Source organism: Amblyraja radiata, chromosome 19 (assembly GCF_010909765.2).
Source record: "Amblyraja radiata isolate CabotCenter1 chromosome 19, sAmbRad1.1.pri, whole genome shotgun sequence".
Lineage (NCBI taxonomy): Eukaryota > Metazoa > Chordata > Chondrichthyes > Rajiformes > Rajidae > Amblyraja > Amblyraja radiata.
In genome coordinates, this window is record NC_045974.1 from 8,016,706 (window position 1) to 8,038,435 (window position 21,730).

The 21,730-nt window shown below is 44.6% G+C and overlaps 1 protein-coding gene across 1 annotated transcript in view; it reads left to right on the forward strand.

Annotated features, from left to right (window-relative positions):
• Window positions 1-20,389, forward strand: part of sult4a1 (sulfotransferase family 4A member 1) — a 47,787-nt gene extending 27,398 nt beyond the window's left edge. The window contains exons 4-9 of the mRNA XM_033037609.1: window positions 5,730-5,860; window positions 7,576-7,656; window positions 9,544-9,670; window positions 12,317-12,411; window positions 14,895-15,033; window positions 19,798-20,389. Coding sequence (XP_032893500.1) covers window positions 5,730-5,860; window positions 7,576-7,656; window positions 9,544-9,670; window positions 12,317-12,411; window positions 14,895-15,033; window positions 19,798-19,910 — 686 coding nt within the window. The 3' untranslated portion in view covers window positions 19,911-20,389. The remainder of the gene's footprint in view (window positions 1-5,729; window positions 5,861-7,575; window positions 7,657-9,543; window positions 9,671-12,316; window positions 12,412-14,894; window positions 15,034-19,797) is intronic.
• The last annotated feature ends 1,341 nt before the right edge of the window (window positions 20,390-21,730 follow it).

A 21,730-nucleotide genomic window follows, 5' to 3' on the forward strand; every position in this document is an offset into this window, starting at 1 on the left:
CTACTACAACATGTCTTCATTCTTTTGATTTAAATTTTCTCCTCTGTCCATGGTCGTGAACTCTGAGTTGCGTCAGCCTTTTCTGGAATGTTCAAGTTCAAGTTCAAGTGAGTTTATTGTCATGTGTCCCTGTATAGGACAATGAAATTCTTGCTTTGCTTCAGCACACAGAACATAGTAGGCATTTACTACAAAACAAATAAATGTGTCCATATACCATAATATAAATATATACACACATGAATAAATAAACTGATAAAGTGCAAATAACAGATAATGGGTTATTAATAATCAGAGTTTTGTGCGAGCCAGGTTTAATAGCCTGATGGCTGTGGGGAAGTAGCTATTCCTGAACCTGGTCGTTGCAGTCTTCAGGCTCCTGTACCTTCTACCTGAAGGTAGCGGGGAGATGAGTGTGTGGCCAGGATGGTGTGGGTCTTTGATGATACTGCCAGCCTTTTTGAGGCAGCGACTGTGATAGATCCCCTCGATGGATGGGAGGTCAGAGCCGATGATGGACAGGGCAGTGTTTACCACTTTTTGTAGTCTTTTCCGCTCCAGGGCGTTCAAGTTGCCGAACCAAGCCACGATGCAACCGATCAGCATGCTCTCTACTGTGCACCTGTAGAAGTTAGAGAGAGTCCTCCTTGACAAACCGACTCTCCGTAATCTTCTCAGGAAGTAGAGGCGCTGATGTGCTGCTAGAGTATTGCGTGCAATTTTGGTCTCCTAATTTGAGGATGGAAATTCTTGCGTATGCTATCTTTAGCATACTCATTAATCCTTTCATATTCCACTGCTATGTACAGTTTTTGCAGGGTCATCAACCCATTTATTTTATAGATCTATTTATAACAGCATTAAAGAACGCAGTGTTGAGGGATCCTAATCCTTTAAAGTAAAATGAACCGAGCTGAATCCAGTTCCATAGAAAAGCACTATAGTTTGTCTACATTTAGAGGCTAATTTAACACATACGTTTGCAAACTGTATAAAACTTAAACATTTCTGGACTGATATTTTTGAAATAACTTCAGAAGTTATTAATACAAAACTGGACCCAGACACAAAATTAATAATACTTGGAATATCAGAACAAAGCTTAACACTCACAACAAACCAAAGAAATTTCCTCAACTACAGTATAATAACCGGAAAAAAATTAATATTAAAATTTTGGAAAGGCCCTACAACTCCCACAATTAAAATGTGGATTACGGAAATGTCGGAGACCCTATACTTAGAAAGAATTAGACTTGTCTTAATGGACAAACAAGATCTTTTCCATAAAATTTGGGCTCCATTCATTAACTATCTGAAGGGATAGATTGGCACAGCACAAGGACCCAACTGAAACTTGAACTCAGGAATAGATGAAAAGCTATACTTTATAACCTATGAACCTATCTCCATTGATGTATTACAGGTAACCCATTCCACCTCCCTTGTTTTTCTGTTCTGTTGTGTTTTTTTTTTTTTTTTTTCTTTTTTATTTGTAACTTTCTACCCTCTCTTTTTCCCTCTTTCTATAAAAAATAAAAACACTAGAAGCAGAAGTAATTGATAATGGAAAATTTTAATAATGTATGACTGATGTATATGAAAAGTTTTTTTACTATAATATGTAACTACATTTTATAATATGTCTACTTCTAATAAATAAATAAATAAGAAAAAAAGAAAAGCACTATAGTTAAAGCTTGTTTATACTTCTGACACCCTGAATTAAAACCCAAATGAGGGCCTGTCCCACTTAGGCAATTTCTTAGGCGACTACAGGCGACTAGGCTGTCGCCACACGGTTGCCGGGTTGTCGCCTGTACGGTCGTGAGTCGTCTCCTCAGTTGTCCAAAGAATCGTTGCGTTTTTCTGGTCGCCGCTGGATTTTGTGATGTTCAAAACTTTTCGGCAACAGTCACCGACCGTGGGCTTGTCGTAGCTTGTCTTCTCCTGACGCAGGTGCTGTCGTAAGTTGTCGCTGGGATGACGTAGGTTGTCGCCGGTGCTGACTTTGGTGAATTCCATTGCCGTAGTCACCGGCAGTCACCTAAAAAATCGCCTAAGTGGGACAGCCCCATTAGTCCAGTCGCCGTTTTTTCAGCAACCTGCTAAGACCATGACAGTCGCCGGCAGTTGCCTAAAAAATCGCCTTTAAGCTCTGTGCAGGAAGGAACGGCAGGTGCTGGTTTAAATGGAAGATAGACACAAAATGCTGGAGTAACTCAGCGGGACAGGCAGCATCTCTGGGGAGAAGGAATGGGCGATGTTTCGGGTCGAGACCCTTCTTCACCCACTCCTTCTCTCCAGAGATGCTGCCTGTCCCGCTGAGTTACTCCAGCATTTTGTGTCTATCTTGAGTTCAGCTCTACCTGAAAGCACTAACAAAGGACAATCAAATCAAGGACCAGGATCGAACCTGTGTCTCTGGCGCTGTGAGGCAGCACTGTGCCATCGTGCCGCCCCTACGCTTTCACTTCATATATGTTTATGAGGGTAATGTGTCAAGGAAAAGGGTTAATTCATTTTTAGAATTAGTTCTGCTTCAGGAATAATCTGGGTTCTGGCAAAAGAACCACACGGCTGAAGGTGCAGAATTTATTATCCACTAGATCACTGGTGGCAAACATGCCTCTGGAAGAAATCCATCTCTGTCCTATTTACAGAACGGTGAGAAGAATACTTTGCACATTATACTACATTTTGATTTCATTTCAAATTAATTTTAGAAAATGAGCCCCGTTCCACATCTTGCTTGTGAATGATAATATTTTCTGCAGCATCTCTTCTCTCTATCCCCTTTAAATAACCAGTGTTGGTTGGTTCCACGAGGTGATGTAATGCTTTTGGCTAATGGACCTCCTGCGGTAAAGCAATCTCCCTGATCTTGTTATTTATATCTTTGATCTAACAACAGCCCTGTTCTAAATTCCATCTTTCTGCTGCAAATGCAGTTTGGGGAAAATGCCTGAAGCTAGCAATATCTCCTCGGAGCTGGGGTACAATTAATAATCACATAAGCACAGGGGTAATAGATTATGCCAAATGCATTACCTGTGTAAATAAGATGGGTAGCATTTTATTACTAGGTCTAACACAGGGGACAGACACAGACATGAGAATTTCCTGGATCAGATATATCAAGATTTATACAATAGACAATAGGTGCAGGAGTAGGCCATTCGGCCATTCGAGCCAGCACCGCCATTCAATATGATCATGGCTGATCATCCCCAAACAGTACCCTGTTCCTGCCTTCTCCCCATATCCCCTGACTCTGCTATTTTTAAGAGCCCTATCTAGCTCTCTCTTGAAAGCATCCAGAGAACCGGCCTCCACCGCCCTCTGAGGCAGAGAATTCCACAGACTCGCCACTCTCTGTGAGAAAAAGTGTTTCCTTGTCTCCGTTCTAATTTCTCTGTGTAATTCTTCCTACCTTTTACCTCCCAGACCGAATGTTATTCTATTCCCAGTACAAACACTTCAGCTGATTGGAATATTGTTCCTCAAAGCACTTCAACCCTCGTCTAAGGTAGACAAAAATGCTGGAGAAACTCAGTGGGTGAAGCAGCATCTATGGAGAGAAGGAATAGGTGACGTTTCGGGCCTATTCCTTCTCTCCATAGATGCTGCCTCACCTGCTGAGCTTCTCCAGCATTTTTGTCCACCTTCGATTTTTCCAGCATCTGCAGTTATTTTTAATTCTAATACTCGTCTAATTTATTTTCAAAATCCACAGTAAAATCAGCTTCCAGGCAACATGTCCGCGATCTTGGCTGCGTGTGTGGATTATTTTATCCTCGTGTGACTGACAGTTTAGTTTAGAGATACAGCGCCGAAATGTCCGCACACTAACACTATCCCACACACACGAGGGACAATTTTACATTCATACCAAACCAAATTAACCTACATATCTGTACGTCTTTGGAGTGTGGAAGGAAACTGAAGATCTCGGAGAAAACCCATGCAGGTCACGGGGAGAACGTGCAAACTCCGTACAGACAGCACACTTAATTTGAGAGTTAAGGGACAAAAGTTTAGGGGTAACATGAGGGGGAACTTCTTTACTCAGTGGTAGCTGTGTGGAATGAGCTTCCAGTGGAAGTGGTGGAGGCAGGTTCGATTTTATCATTTAAAAATAAATTGGATAGGTATATGGACGGGAAAGTAATGGAGGGTTATGGTCTGAGTGCAGGTAGATGGGACTAGGGGAGAATAAGTGTTCGGCACGGACTAGAAGGGATGAGATGGCCTGTTTCCGTGCTGTAATTGTTATATGGTTATAGTCGGGATCAAATCCAGGTCCCTGACACTGTAAAGCAGCAACTCTACCTCTAAGCCAACGTGCCACCCCTTATGTAATGATACTCTTATTAAACTATGTAACCAAGCCTTTAGTATTTTCAGATTGCAGTAACAAAAGTATATATTTTTTCTGTTAAAAATAACTTTGCATTTGAAAACGACATTGTTTCTTGGATTGGAGCGAATCCCTTACTCTGTTCAGCAATATCGGACACTACTTCACCCCCATGGCCCATTATATGAGGGTTGTCAGTAATGGCAGCTATTTGCTTTGATAGAATTATCTAGTTATTTGTGTCACATGCCTGTCCCCTGTAATAATGGCATGCCGACTGAGAAATGATTCACAACTCAGATACCAGCAGGGACTAAACTGGCTTGTGTCAAACATCAGCAGGTGGTCGTCTTTGTAACGTCTGCTTCGTGTGCTTCCTTCTCTGTGTGGCGCATGTGTTAATTTCAATTTGTACAAAATGTTCTCTCGGGGTAATTAAGAATGTTCTCAAACGAACTTCAGCTCTTTAGAGTGCTATCAAAGAGCCAAATCTGGCGTAATTTGGTTTAGTTTTAGAGATACAGCGTGGAAACAGGCCCTGCGGCCCACCGAGCCTGCGCCAACCAGCGATCGCCCCGTACACTAGTTCCTACACACTCGGGACAATTCACAATCACTACCGAAGCCAATTAGTCAACAAACCTGTACGTCTTTGGAGTGTGGGAGGAAAACCTGAGCTCCCGGTGAAAACCCACGTGGTCACAGAGAAATACTGAAGCAAAGTACACCAGCTCCAACTTATCAAGCGGAATTGTGAATGATAGAGATTCCCATTCATAACTTTTCGTTTTTTTTAAGTTAGAGATGCAGCACAGAAACATGCCCTTTGGCCCACTGTGTCCGCACCGACCAGCGATCACCCGTACACTAGTTCTATCTAACGCACAGGGGACAATTTCCAGAAGTCTGAAGTCTGAAGAAGGGTTTTGGCCCGAAACGTTGCCTATTTCCTTCGCTCCATAGATGCTGCCGCACCCGCTGAGTTTCTCCAGCATTTTTGTCTACCTACAATTTCCAGAAGCCAATTAACCTACAAATCTGCATGTCTTTTGGATGTGGGAGAAAACCGGAGCACCCGGAGAAAACCCACGTGGTCACGGGGAGAACGTACAAACTCTGTACAGACAGTACACGTAGTCAGGATTGAACCCGGCTCTCTGGTGCTGTGAGGCAGCAACTCTGCCGCCGTGCCCCCCAAATTAGGTCATTAATTAGGATGCATGAAGAAGGCTTATCTCAGAATAGCCAGGAACAAAAGCAGCCTACACATCTGAACATCAGTGAGCACAAATGTCACTGTACCAATTGGTGCATGTGACAATAAATGTCTCTTGTCTCTTGATGTTAATGTGCTATGTTTTGGTGGCAGGGACCAGTCTCCTCCAGGAGCTGGTGTATTTGGTGAACCAGGACGCTGATCCAGATGAGATTGGGATAATGAACATCGATGAGCAGTTACCAGTCCTGGAATATCCTCAACCTGGCATGGATATCATTAAGGTAAGAGTCATTCATTTAAACTCCTCATTGTTCTTCTTGACATGTTTGAAACGCGGGATTAGCAAACTCAATATCTCCAGTTCCAATTACCTTGGAAGACTTATTTGCTTCATAGGTTCACGAGTGATAGGAGCAGAATTAGGCCATTCGGGCCATCAAGTCTACTCCGCCATTCAATCATGGCTGATCTATCTCTCCAACCTAACCACATTCTCCAAGGAGCCTTCTCCCCATAACCTCTGACACTCGTACTAATCAGAATCGATCTATCTGTGCCTTAAATATATCCACTGACTTTTCCTCCACAGCCTTCTGTGGCAAAGATTTCCACAGATTCACCACCCTGGGCCTGGCCTGTCGGCAGAGGTTGGGCAGGCTGGGACTTTATACCTTGGAGCGCAGGGGGATGAGGGGTGATCTCATCATGGTGTACAAGATCATGAGGGTTATGGATAGGGTGAAAGCACAGACTCTTTTACCCAGAATAGCAAAAACATGAACCAGAGGACATTGTTTTAAGGCGAGAGGGGAAATATGTTTAGGAACCTGAGGGGCAACTTTTTTTTCACACAGGGTGGTGGGTATATGCAACAAGCTGCCAGAGGAGGTAGTTGAGGCAGGTACTATAACAACGTATATAAAAAAAACATTATGATAGGTACATGGATGGGACAGGATTAGAGGGGTATGGACCAAATGCAGGCAGGTGGGACTAGTGCAGATGGGGCTTGTTGGTCGGCGTGGGCAAGTTGAGTCGAAGGGCCTGATTCTGTGCTGTGTGACTCTATGATTCTGTGGCTAACCATCTGAAACAGATTGTTCCTGAACAGTCCTTGTTTGCATTTGTTGCCATGTTTCTCCACCGAGAACGAAGGGGAACCCAGGGGGAAGGGGGGAGGAGGAGACCGAGGGAGGAGGGCAGAGGAGTGGTGGAGGGAAAGGGGAATGAAGGAGGGATCCTGTAGTTGGGGGGAGGGGGGGGGATGTTGACATCTGTGTACTGCCTCGGTGATGGACACCAAATGCTGGAGTAACTCAGTGGGACAGGCAGCATCTCTGGATAGAAAGAATGGGTGATGTTTTGGGTCGGACCCTTCTTCATACCCTTATGCATTTCAACCCGAAACGTCACCCATTCCTTCTATCCACTGATGCTGTCTGTCCCTCTGAGTTAATCCAGCATTTTGTGTCTACCTTCAGTTTATAACCAACATCGGCAGTTCCTTCCTACTACATGCGTCCTGGCTGAAGTCTACTGTGTGATTTTATCGGTTTGCATGCAAAACAAAGCATTTCACTCTACATCGATACGTGTGACAATGAAGTATCATCGAATTGAATCATTGATACACTTTGGATCAAGAAGCAGAATCCGACAAAAAGTTATTTGAGAAGTGAAGGGCCTGTCCCACTTACGCGATATTTTCGGCGACTTGCCGGCACCAGTGATAGTCACAGCTGGTCGGCGAAAATTTTCAAGATGGTGAAAATCCAGCGGCGATCGGAAAAAGGTACGACTCTTTGAGCAACTACTCACAACCAAACAGGCGTCACCCCGCGACATGGTTGGTTGTGAGTAGTTGCTCAAAGAGTCGCCCGATTTTCAAAATTTTTGAGAATTTTCGGCGACCTGCTGCGACTATGACGGGTGCCGGCAAGTGTAGGTGGGACAGGCCCTTGGGTTTACCGCTGCCTAATAATGTCTTTATCTTTAGGAGTTGACATCCCCTCGCCTTGTAAAGAGTCACCTGCCATATCGTTTCCTACCAAGAGATTTGCACAATGGACAGTCAAAGGTAACATTCTGTCATGTTCTAAATAAATATTTAATTATTTTTAATATTGAAGGCTTTTAAAAAAAAGAAAAGTTTATGTGGATCAAATTCTTCAACGTTCCTCAATTTCCAGTTAGAATTATTATTTAGAAATTATTTTTACATTTCTGCGGGTATTCCTTTCCTCTGCAGACCTCGATAGATTATTGTGGACATTGGTCCTCCTGTTAGGATAAAGTTACTGGAATTAAGATGGTACTTCCAGCCTTCTTGCCCAGCAGAATTGAACGACTGTAGAGACAAGGAACTGCAGATGCTGGTTGTACACAAAAGGACACAAAGTGCTGGAATAAGATAGGGGGTCAGGCAGCGTCGCTGGAGAACATGGACAGGTGACGTTTTGGGTCTGAGGAAGGGTCCCAACCCAAAATGTCACCCATCCATGTTCTCCAGAGATGCTACTGGCCCGCAGCGTTACTCCAGCACTTTGTGTCCAAAAGTGAACCACTCGCTCGCGTTGTAAGTTTCAGTTTAATTTCGGTGAACTTAGTTTACTGTCACGTGTACCGAGTTACAGTTTTTCACAAGTTACAGGAGTAGAATTAGAACATTCGGCCCATCGAGTCTACTCCGCCATTCAATCGTGGCTGATCTCGGCCTCCTAATCCCATTTTCCTGCCTTCTCCCCATAACCCTTGACACCCGTTCTAATCAAGAATTTGTATATCTCCGCCTTAAAAATATCCACTGACTTGGCCTCTACAGCCCTCTGTGACAATGAGTTCCACAGATTCACCACCCTCTGACTAAAGAAGTTCTTTCTCGTCTCCTCTCTAAAAGAGTGCCCTTTAATTCTGCGGCTATGACCTCTGGTCCTAGACTCTCCCACCAGTGGAAACATCCTCTCCACATCCACTCTATCTGTGCCTTTCATTATTCTGTACGTTTCAATGAGGTCCCCCGCTCAACCTTTTAAACTCCAGCGAGTACAGGCCCAGTGTTGTCAAACGCGTTTATGGTGTGCTAACCAGTTAGCGGAAAGAGAATACATGCTTACAATCGAGCTGCCCACAGTGTGCAGATACATAATAAGGGAATAAGGTTTAGTGCAAGGTTAAGCCAGTAAAGTCCGTGCCAGGGGGATTCAGCCCCACATTCTCATTGCAGGTATCTGACCCACTTGATCCGTTTCCTTCCTTCGTATGGTCCCAAACGTTGAGTTCCATTTGCCATAAAAATGGTCCTTTCTAGAATTGATCCCTATGTTAAAAAAATCCACATTCCCCCTTTGCCTGTGTGGGTTTTCCCGTGGGTGTTCCCGTTTCCTCCAAACATCCCAATGACGTGTGTGTTTGTAGGTGTAATTGACCTCTGTAAATTGCCCCCTAGTGCGTAGAGAGTGGAAGTGAAAGTGGGATAACAGAGAACTAATGTGAGCGGGTGATCGATGGTCAACGTGGAACTGGTGGGCTGAAGGGCCTGTTTCCACGCTGAATCTCTAATTAAAGTAAAACTAAAAATAGGAGAATGCTGGTGTGGTGGAAGGTTGTAAGTTATTTTAAGCCTATTTTAAGTGGCACAACGGTAGAGTCGCTGCCCTGCCACGCCGGAGACCTGGGTTCGATCCCGACTACGGGTACTTTCTGTACGGAGTTTGTACGTTCTCCCCGTGACCAAGTGGGTTTTCTCCGGGATCTCCGGTTTCCTCCCACGTTTGAAAGACGTACAGGTTTGTAGGTCAATTGGCTTGGTGTAATTGTAAATTGTCCCTAGTGTGTGTAGGGTAGCCGTTAGTGTGCGGGGATCGCTGGTCGGTGCGGACTCAGTGGGCCGAAGGGCCTGTTTCCGCCCTGAATCTCTAAACTACACTAAACTTTCCTTCCTTGTTCCAAATCTTTCTTCCTGTAGGTCATATGCATGGCCAGAAACCCCAAAGACTTGGTGGTGGCATACTATCAGTTTCACCGTTCTTTACGAACCATGAGCTACAGAGGCACGTTTCAGGAATTCTGCAGGCGGTTTATGAATGATAAGTGTAAGTGGCACTTCCTTTGACAAATCGTTTTGTTTGTTCTGAATATAGAAGTTGGGAGGTCATGTTGCAGTTGTATTAGACGTTGGTGAGACCGCATTTAGAGTATTGTGCTCAGTTCTGGGCTCCGTGCTATAGGAAAGATGTGGTCAAGCTGGAAAGGGTACAGAGAAGATTTATGAGGATGTTGCCAAGACTTGAGGGTCTGAGCCATTGGGAGAGGTTGAGCAGGCTGGAACTCTATTCCCTGGAGCACAGGAGGATGAGGGGTGATCTTGTAAAGGTGTATAAAATCATGAGAGGAATAGGTCAGGTAGAAGCACTGAGTCTCTTGCCCAGAGTTGGTGAATCGAGGACCAGAGGACATAGGTTTAAGATGAAGGGGAAAAGATTTAACAGGAATCTGAAGGATAACTTTTTCACACAAAGGGAGGTGGGTGTATGGAAAAAGCAGCCAGAGGAGGTAGTTGAGGCAGGGTCTATCCCAACGTTTAAGAAGCAGTTAGACAGGTACATGGATAACAGGTTTGGAGGGATATGGACCACGCACAGGCAGGAGGGACTAGTGTAGCTGGGACATGTTGGCAGGTGTGGGCATGTTGGGCCGAAGGGACTGTTTCCACACTAGATCACTCTATGACTCTGACTCTATATTTGATTTTCCTTTATCCTGTACAAGAAAGAGAAGATAGTTGAAAGAATCTTGAATTCGCCAGCTGCACATTGTTTTAATAAAAGAACTGTTCGTAATCCATAGAAATAATAGATTTTCTGATCAGTTCAATCTGATTCTGGAGGAAAGAGTAGCCGGTGTAATGAGGAAATAAGTTGAGTTTCAGCGTTTGGACTCTTATTTATTTCTGCACGAAATTCGGGTCTGAAGAAGGGTTCCGACCCAAAACCTCACTTGTTCCTTTTCTCCAGAGATGCTGCCTGACTCGTTGAGTTACTACCTATCTATTTCTGACGCTCACCTTGAAAATATAATATGTCAATGAAGGGTTGCATGTTTGACCCTAACTTAAAGTCCCACTTCTAAATCATCCTAGTAACTATCTGACTCTTCAAGGCTATAAGTTTGTGTATTGGAGAGGTGTTTAAGAATCTGTGTGAGGGTTATGTACTTTAAACTATTTTAAACTTTTAAACATGGGGGAACCAGTGTGAGGGGAGAGAGGGGAGAGAATACTGAACCAATTTACTGTTGTGTCTTTTTAAATTGCTGTTTTTTTCTTTTTTTTCCTCCCACAAATATGTAATATGTGATTCTGTTCCATTCTATTTTGTAGTTTGTGTTTTGCACAAGCATTGCCACTTTTCATTTCACTGCACATCTCGTGTGTGTATGTGACGAATAAACCTGACTTGACTTGATAAAGGAGGCCCTATTATCTCATCCTGGGAACAGATGCGGCGTAGGCGGAGGAATTGGGAGTAGGGTACTAGACTTGTACTAGGCTCCATCCCCTACTCCCAATTCCTCCGCCTACGCCGCATCTGTTCCCAGGATGAGACGTTCCACACCAGGGCATTGGAAATGTTCTCGTTCTTCAGGGAACGGGGATTCCCCTCCGCCACCATAGATGAGGCTCGCACCTGGGTCTCATCCATACCCCGCAACACTGCTCTCTCTCCCCATCCCCGCACTCGCAACAAGGGCAGAGTCCCCCTAGTCCTCACCTTTCACCCCACCAGCCGGCAAATACAACACATAATCCTCCGCCATTTCCGCTACCTCCAACGTGACCCCACCACTCGCCACATCTTCCCATCTCCCCCTATGTCTGCCTTCCGCAAAGACCGCTCCCTCCGCAACTCCCTTGTCAATTCTTCCCTTCCCTCCCGTACCACCCCCTCCCCGGGCACTTTCCGTTGCAACCGCAAGAAATGCAACACCTGTCCTTTCACCTCCCCCCTCGACTCCATTCAAGGACCCAAGCAGTCGTTCCAGGTGCGACAAAGGTTCACCTGTATCTCCTCCAACCTCATCTACTGCATCCGCTGCTCTAGATGTCAGCTGATTTACATCGGGGAGACTAAGCGGAGGTTGGGCGATCGTTTCGCCGAACACCTCCGCTCAGTCCGCAATAACCTACCTGAACTCCCGGTGGCTCAGCACTTCAACTCCCCCTCCCATTCCCAATCCGACCTCTCTGTCCTGGGTCTCCTCCATTGCCAGAGTGAGCAACACCGGAAATTGGAGGAACGCACCTCATATTCCGCCTGGGTTGCTTGCGTCCGGATGGCATGAACGTTGAATTCTCCCAATTTTGCTAGCCCTTGCTGTCTCCTCCCCTTCCTTAACCCTCGAGCTGTCTCCTCCCATCCCCCCGCCCTCGGGCTCCTCCTCCTCCCTTTTTCCTTCCTTCTCCCCCCCACCCCCCATCAGTCTGAAGAAGGGTTTCGACCCGAAACGTCGCCTATTTCCTTCGCTCCATAGATGCTGCTGCACCCGCTGAGTTTCTCCAGCATTTTTGTGTACCTTCAAATTAATTTAATTGATTGATTGATGCATTCATTCATTCAACAAGTGGAAGTTTGAACATGAAGATGGGCTTGACATTGAATTACTCAAAGTTCGAACGTGCTTCAATATGACAATACAGCAGCTGTCTAAAGTATAAACGTGGCTGTGATTTTTTTTTTCAGTGGGTTATGGTTCGTGGTTTGAACACGTTCAGGAATTCTGGGAGCATCGCCTGGACTCTAACGTCCTCTTCCTGCTTTACGAAGATTTACATAAGGTGGGTCTCGTGTGGGGCACTATGTTGGTTGGGCTGAAAACAAAACTGAACTACTCCCGTACACTCGGGTGGCACGGCGGTACAGCGGTAGAGGTGCTGCCTTTCAGCGCTTGCAACGCCAGAGACCCGGGATCGATCCTGACTACGGGTGCTGTCTGTACAGTTTGTATGTTCTCTACGTGGGCTTTCTCCCAGATCTTTGGTTTCCTCCCTCACTTCAAAGGCTGTAGGTTAATTGGCTTGGTATAAATGTAAAATTGTCCCTAGTGTGTGTCGGATAGTGTTGATGTGCGGGAATCGCTGGTCGGTGCGGACTCGGTGGGCCGACGGGCCTCTTACTGCGCTGTAGCTCCGAACTAAACTAAACTAAAGTATTTAAAATCACAGAAGTGTTCCAAGGACAGAGTCCATATTGCCCATTCACCACATGCTGGTGTTTACCAAGAACAATCTGACAACTTCTCTTCCTGGCCCTTTCTATATAGTGTTGCAAATATTGTTCCTCAAAGTACTTAAACACTCGTCTAATTCCTTTTCAAAATCCACAGTTAGATTGGCTTCCAGGCAATGTGTCTGTGATCTTGGCCACTTGTGTGGATAGTTTTATCCACATCTGACAAAGCTTGGTTTAGTTTAGAGATTCAGTGCGGTTACAGGCCCTTCGGCCCACCGAGTCCCTGCCGACCAATGATCCCCGCACACTAATAATAATAATAATGGATGGGATTTATATAGCGCCTTTCTAATACTCAAGGCGCTTTACATCGCATTATTCATTCACTCCTCAATCACACTCGGTGGTGGTAAGCTACTTCTGGGTGAAGTGTCTTGCCCAAGGACACAACGACAGTATGCACTCCAAGCGGGATTCGAACCGGCCACCTTCCGGTCGCCAGCCGAACACTTAGCCCATTGTGCCATCTGTCGTCCCACACTAACACTATCCTGCACCCACTGGGGCCAATTTTACATTTATACATTTTTACCGAGACTATTAACCTACAAACCTGAACGTCTTTGGAGCGTGGGAGGAAACCGAAGATCTCAGAGAAAACCCACGCAGGTCATGCACCCGTAGTCGGGATCGAACCCGGGTCTCTGGCGCTGTAAGGCAGCAACCCTACCTCTGTGCCACCGTGCCGCCCACAGTCTTGGCATTCACTGGTGCCACCATCAGGTGGGTTGGGGGTGCAGGCAGGTGTTCGCTGTTGGTCAGAAACCTACCTGGGCCATCCAGGTAAATACTGTTGGTTCATCAGTGACTGAGGTATTTCAATGTCAGTGACTCACCTGATGCCACAAGACATTACAAGGCACGAGTCCGGATTGTTTAGTGCAGTTTAAAGAGAGAGATACAGCATGGAGTCAGGCCCTTCAGCCCACCAAGTCTATGCTGGCCATCGATCTCCCATTCCCACCAGTTGTGTTATCCCACTTTTCCATCCACCCTGGAGGTCAATTAACCTGCAAACTCGCACGTCTTTGGGACGTGGGAGGTAACTGGAGTACCCGGAGGACACCCTGACAGACAGCACCTGAGGTCAGGATCAAGTCAAGAGAGTTTATTGTCTTGTGTCCCAGATAGGACAATGAAATTGTCGAACCCGCGTCACTGGCGCTGTGAAGTAGCGGCTCCACTAGCTCTGCCGTTGTGATGCAATAAACTCTCCACTTGCACGATGAGTACAGCCCCAACTACTCTCCTGATGCACGACACAAACCAAGAAATGTACTGCAATGATACACTGGTCGGCACTGGAAACAGCACTTCCTCTGCCATCGATCACTGCCATTCAAACAAGGGCATCTAGCACAGGGGAACACTGCCACCTGCTGGGCCCCCTACCTTATTACACACCATTCTCACTTGGAACACAGAATATGGAACAGCACAGGCCAGGCTCTTCAGCCCACAAAGTCTGTGCTCAACATGATGCCAAGGCCGTCACTTATCTCTCTGCACATGACCCATATCTCTCCATTCTCGGCATATCCACATGCCTATACATCCATATGCCTATCCAAGTCTTTTAAATACGACTGGTGTATTTGCTTCAACCACCACCTCTGGCCACATGTTCCAGGCACCCACCACTCTCTGTCTCTGTCTCTGTCTCTGTCTCTGTCTCTCTGTCTCTGTGTCTTTCTGTGTCTCTCTCTCTGTGTCTCTGTGTCTCTGTCTCTCTGTGTCTCTCTGTGTCTCTCTGTGTCTCTCTGTGTCTCTCTGTGTCTCTGTGTCTCTGTGTCTCTGTGTCTCTCTGTGTCTCTGTGTCTCTGTGTCTCTGTGTCTCTGTGTCTCTGTGTCTCCCTGCCTCCCTGCCTCCCTGCCTCCCTGCCTCCCTGCCTCCCTGCCTCCCTGCCTCCCTGCCTCCCTGCCTCCCTGCCTCCCTGTCTCCCTGTCCCTGTCCTAAAATTGAGAGCCTGAAAATTTTCGAACACTCTCAGATATTCCAGTGAAGTTTGTCCTTTCTCTCTGGTGGAAGAATCTTGCAGGTACTGTGGAACAACTGGTGCGGTTTCTTGGGGTGACCTATGATAAAACACAAATGGAGGCTATCGCTGAACATTGCCACCAGCTCGTGGACCAATGCTGCAATGCAGATGCCCTTCCCATTGGCAGAGGTAAGTGCTTAACAAAAATATCTTTCTTAAATTGTCAGAGGAATCTTACTGGTCAACATGTTGCTTTAGTACTAATGTATTGACGTTTTGTTTAGGAGAAGGAAGAACATGGATTTCTGGATTTCTCCTTGGTTCTTGTCTACATTATGCATGGTATTGTGAATCTGTGGAATCCATTGCCACAGAAGGCTGTGGAGACCAAGTCAATGGATATTATTAAGGCTGGGGCAGTTGAGGCAGGGACTATCCCAACATTTAAGAAGCAGTTAGACAGGTACATGGATAGGACAGGCTTGGAGGGATATGGGCAAAACACTGGCACTGGTGTAGCTGGGACATGTTGGCCGGTGTGGGCAAGTTGGGCCGAAGGGCCTGTTTCCATGCTGTATCACTCTATCACTCTATGGATAGATTCTTGATTAGTACGGGTGTCGGGGGTTATGGGGAGAAGGCAGGAGAATGGGGTTAGGTGGGAGAGATAGATCAGCCATGATTGAATGGTGGAGTAGGCTGGATGGGCCGAATGGACTAATTCTGCTTCTACCACTTATGAACATGATATCACACGACTTGCAGCGAACATCTACCTCTCAGATAGCCTTGCGCCATGGATATGAGGCCCATGAGTGGCAAGGAACCGCAGATAGACACAAAATGCTGGAGTAAATGCTGGTCAGACAGCATCACTGGAGAGAAGGAATGGGTGACATTTTGGGTCGAGTCCCTTCTTCAGATTGAGAATCAGGGGAAAGGGAATCAAGAGATATAGACGGTGATATAGAGAGACATAGAACAAATGAATGTGGAGGGAGAAACTGCAGATGCTGGTTTAAATCGAAGATTGACACAATAAGCTGGAGTAACTCAATAGACAATAGGTGCAGGAGTAGGCCGTTCAGCCCCTCGAGCCAGCACCGCCATTCACTGTGATCATGGCAGATCATCCACAATCAGTATCCCGTTCCTGCCCCCTGACTCTGCTATCTTTAAGAGTTCTATCTAATTCTCTCTTGAAAGAGAATTGGCCTCCATTACCTTCTGAGGCGGATTCACAACCCTCTGTGTGAAGAAGTGTTTCCTCATCTCCGTTCTAAATGGCTTACCCCTTATTCTTAAATTGTAGCCCCTGGTACTGGACTCCCCCAACATCGGGAACATGTTTCATGCAGTCCATGTTGATGCAAAACTCAGCGGGACAGGCAGCATCTCTGGAGAGAAGGAATGGGTGGCGTTTCAGGTCCAGACCCTTCTTCAGACTGAGAGTCGTGGGGGAAGGGAAACAGAGGGGAGCAGAGAGAGAGAGGGATGAGTTTGGGCAGTGAGAGTCTGGTGGGACAGGAAGGAATGATTTGGAGGAGTGAGTGTGAGCACAACTGAGGGGGAAAGTGTTTGGACTGAATGTGGTTTGGAACAGAAGAGAATAGACACTAGTTGCAGGAGCAGGCCATTTGGCCCTTCGAGCCAGCACCAGCATTCAATGTGATCATGGCTGATCATCCCCAATCAGTACCCGGTTCCTGCCTTCTCCCCATATCCCCTGACTCCGCTATCTTTAAGAGCCCTATCTAGCTCTCTCTTGAAAGTATCCAGAGAATCAGCCTCCACCGCCCTCTGAGAATTCCACAGCCTCACAACTATCTGTGTGAAAAAGTGTTTCCTCGTCTCCGTTCTAAATGGCTTACCCCTTATTCTTAAAATATTCTTAAGAATGATAGGGAGAGGGTGATCTAGAACAGTGCGATATGTAACTGTAGAAATAATGTCTGGGGAGTGACTGATCTACAATTGAATGGAGTGATATCAGGCATTTTTTACTTTAAGTGGGATTGAGGCATTGGATACTGTCTCTAATTCTGAATGGAAGACATTTGCTGATAGTGGTTTATGACTATTACTTCTGTTGATTTGAAGTTGGGGTGACAATCCCTGCCTTTCCCTTGGTTTGCATTGGAGTTGAAAATCTGACTTCACTAAAATGAGCTTTAAAAATGTACTTTTGTGATTTTAAGGAAACTGTACACGAGAACTGTCGACTGGGTCATTTGTTTTTTGTTGCATCTTCTGCAAATATTATTATTTTTTAATTAGCCTTGATTAATCTTGATAAGCTTCGTTAAACCCCTGTCCCACGGTACGCGTTCATTCCAAGAGTTCTCCCGAGTTTCGAACTCGGAGATTTAAGGTAATGGCCACTCGTCGGTACTCGGGGCTCTCGTGGACATTTTTCAACATGTTGAAAAATCTTCGCGAGTCATCCCGTGCTTACCTGCCGTTAGCGAGTCTTCCCGAGTACCTGCCGTTAGCGGTACGAGCCGCTAAGAGACGTCCCCGAGCTCCGACGTACCCGCTACGTACATTCTTACCACGAGTTTGATTTTTTAAAAAGTCGGGAGAGCTCTTGGAATGAACTCATACCGTGGGACAGGGCTTTTAAACTAATCCAACAAGGGATCAAGTGTTAAATCAGCTTTTAAAATTATGATTTGTTCAATTGTCTGATTTTCTTTCTTTTTTTTTGTTTCATTCATTGATTTCGTTTTTGTTTTTCAGTTTTGCATTGTTTAAGCGATCGGAAATGAAGAAATTTATTTGAGTTAAATGCTGCACGTTCATTTTCACATTTTAATTTTGTTTTTAATTTTTTGTTTGAAGCATTTTGGTTTCTTCCTTTATGTTTTTAGTGTTTCACCTCATTGAGCTGAAGACATAGTGTAATTGGTGAGATGTAGGCTAGGCCTGGTTCAATACCATTCTCTTTCATGGCTTTTCACCCAAACCCCAGGCAGGGATATTCCAACAAGGTGGGTATGGAAGTTCTTGATTAATCAAGTATTCCTTATGTTTTTTTTTCTTCCTTTGATGTGTTCTTTTTAAAGGGAAAAATAAATTCCAAAGGGTAACTAGTTCTGGTATCAAAAGATAGACATAAAAATGCTGGAGTAACTCAGCGGGTCAGGCAGCATCTTTGGAGAGAAGGAATGGGTGACGTTTCCGGTCGAGACCCTTCTTCAGACTGGTCGACCCGAAATGCCACCCATTCCTTTACTCTGGAGATGCTGCCTGTCCCGCTGAGTTACTCCAGCATTTTGTGTCTATCTTCGGTCTAAACCAGCATCTACAGTTCCTTTCTACATAAATCTTGTATCATTTGAGCCACACGTTTTTGACTTAAACATGGTCATCATTTTTATTTGTTATTGTTTTGTTATTAGACCATTCCATGTTGGTCTGTGAGGGTCATCTTTGTTGTATTTTTTTCTCACCCACACACAGAATTAAGTTTAAGTGAGACAAATTTGAAAGATCTATGAAGGGTTTTTTACTGATTGTGTAGGAAGCAACTGCAGATGCTGGTTTACACCGAAGATAGACATAGAAAGCGGGACAGACAACATCTCTGGAGAGAAGGAATAGGTGATGTTTTGGGTCCAGACCCTTCTTCAGACACCCCTTACCTACTCTAACCTCACCCACAAAAAATGAAAAAAGCAATCTGAAGAAGGGTCTCGACCCGAAATGTCACCTGTTCCTTTTCTCCAGAGATGCTGTCTGACCTGCTGAGTTACTTCAGCATTTTGTGTCTATCAAGGGTTCACTGATTATAGTTTTCACTCTTAGACGTGATATAGAAACAAACCTTCCATCTGATGGTCTAACATGGAGGGATGAAAGTTGAGCATAATCGTTCTGAATTGCTTTTATTGAATTTTATCACGTTAATATTTCTCAAACATTTTCCGCCTTCATTCCTACTAAACTCTAAGCACAGAAGCATGTATGCTTGTCTTTTCCCTTACGTGTGTGGTAATTGAATTCGATTCCCAGCTCCTTTTCCAATGCATTCTTTGCAGGACTTTAAACCTCCTTCACCCAGCTTTCTCCCGCAGGTTTTGTAGAATTTAAAATCCGGTTTTGCCACCGCTGAACGGCAATTTCCTTACTCAATCCCGTCATGTCCCCATCTTTAGATTGCGTCTGGTTTATGAGCTGGGTCCCATATTTAAATATCCGCGTCGACCGACGATTACCCCCACACACTAGCGCTATCCCACACACTAGGAACAATTTACAATTCTTACTGAAGCCAATTAACCTACAAACTTTTAAGTCTTTGGAGTGTGGGAGGAAACCGAAGCACCCGGAGAAAACCCACGCAGGTCACGGGGAGAAGGTACAAACTGCATACCGGCAGCACCCGCAGTCAGGATCGAACCTGGGTCTCTGGCATTGTAAGGCAGCAACTCTACCGCTGCACCACCATGCCACCCCTCGTAATACTAATTACTAAATATAATAGTCATCTTGCAACGTAACTGAATAGTACGGGGTTTAATTTTACTGAATAGTATGGGTTTTACTGATTAATTTAGATGTGAAATATAATTCACAAATATTCATAAGTCTAACACTGCAACTTATGAAGTGGATCTTTCACTATGCCGAGAGTGCTGCCATGGGTCATTTATTTCTAAACTGTGTGAAATTGTTAAATGCACATTTGTCTGAAGCAGAACATGAAGGGGTAGACATAGAATAACCAAAGTGGCACTCTTTGATATTCTTGAACTTAATTGTCTACAATTTGGAATGATATCCTTGCAGCTAATCTTACAGATGGGGGTGGTCATGATCACAGAATGATCAGGTTGCCTGACACACCTTGATTCCAATGGAATTGTCCCTAACCTCAAATGTCACAAAATGCGTTTTCATCAGACTCAGAAGTTAATAAGTTCCACTTACTATTTTTTTTAAATATTTCAGGTCGAGTTGGCCTATGGAAGGAAATCTTCACTGTGTCAATGAATGAGAAATTCGATGCTGTTTTCAAACAGAAGATGGGAAAATCCGATCTGACCTTCGACTTCAGCCTCTAAGGAAGCAACATGCATGCGCTTCAGTATCCTCAATACTATCAATGCATCTCTGCATTTGTTTATCATTCACTGGCTAATCTTTGCTGTTATGTGTATTATGACAGCTTTTAGTGAGAGATATTGGGTATTCCATATCTATAGCAACGGTCTCCTCACTTGCTGCTGCTTTGACGTGTATATGCCTTTAAGCAGAATTGGAAGACGCATAGTCTAAGAAAGCAACTTCATTATAAACTGTAGTAGTTGTGATAGTAAGGACAATTATTCTGTACTCCAAATTAATTACTTAAAAGTAAGCAAATACGTACTGGCATTCCCACAAACTCATTTGTACACTCATGCACACACACAAAGTAAACCAAAATGAAGGGAAATTAGTGCTGAGAAATAGATTTTATTTATTTTCTGTAATCATGACATTGCATATTCTAGTTAGCATCAATGCAGTGTCCACGCCTGCATTAAAGTAATTAAAATCGTTTGGGTATTGTTGATTCTAATTCCTTTAGATATGGGTGATATGAGACATATTTCATAAGTTACAATAGTTTCGGTGATGTTAAAACCTCGATCCCCTGAATTAATGTAGCTAACATTATTTGGGTATCGTTGATTCCAATTCCTTTAGATATTCAAAGATGATGGGTGATGTGAGAAAGGTGTTACACAAGTTTCAATAGTTTCAGTAATGCCCCTGTCCCACTTAGGAAACCTGAACGGAAACCTCTGGAGACTTTGCGCCCCACTCAAGGTTTCCGTGCGGTTCCCGGAGGTTCCCGGAAGTTTTTGTCAGTCTCCCTACCAGCTTCCACTACCTGCAACCTGCGGCAACCACCTGCAACCTCCGGGAACCGCACGGAAACCTTGGGTGGGGCGCAAAGTCTCCAGAGGTTTCCGTTCAGGTTTCCTAAGTGGGACAGGGGCATAAGGCTAAAACATTGATCCCATTTAATTTATTAAAGCTATATTTTGAAACAACGGTTAATGGAACCAAGTTAACTCACAGTATCCTTGGGACCAATACATTTTGAGGTTCTGTAGTTTGTTAACTGGGTCCAGTGATGCTGCCTGACATTCTGTGGCATGTTGATGTGACAGTGTGTTGTAAATAGGCAAATATAAAGTTGAAATACGTAGCAGGCAATACAGACACAACCGTATTCCTTGAATTGGCCCCCAATAACATTGGGGGACAAAAATGGAGGAGGAATCTGTTACCCCATCACCCACTTCTTATAAATCTTTAATCCTGTTAATGTTTGTAAAAGTTTGTGCTAACTTTGTGTTTCCCCAGTTTTTGCCAGCATTCATAGAAAAATGTTTTGTGGTTGACATCTTGTCTTTTTCAAAATGAAAGTTGAATATGTTAGCAAATCATTAATTGAATGTTACTCCTACATCCTGTTGCCTTCAAATCTGCATGAAATCCTATTCCTTTAAAATAAATTACCAGACTATATATTTTTGATTCTACTAATTTTGAACAATCAAATCATTAATTTTTAAGCATCCCTTTAATCTTGAGGCTGCCAAGTATGTCATAAGGTCAAAATTGATAGGAGCAGAATTCGGTCATTCGGCCCATCAAGTCTACTCCACCATTCAATCATGGCTGATCTATCTCTTCCTCCTAACCCCATTCTCCTGCCTTCTCCCCATAACCTCTGACACCCGTACTAATCAAGAATCTATCATTCTCTGCCTAAAAAATATCCATTGGCCTCCACAGCCCTCTGTGGCAAAGAATTCCACAGATTCACCACCCTCTATGATTAAAGAATTTCCCCCTCACACCTTCCTAAAGAAACATCCTTTAATCC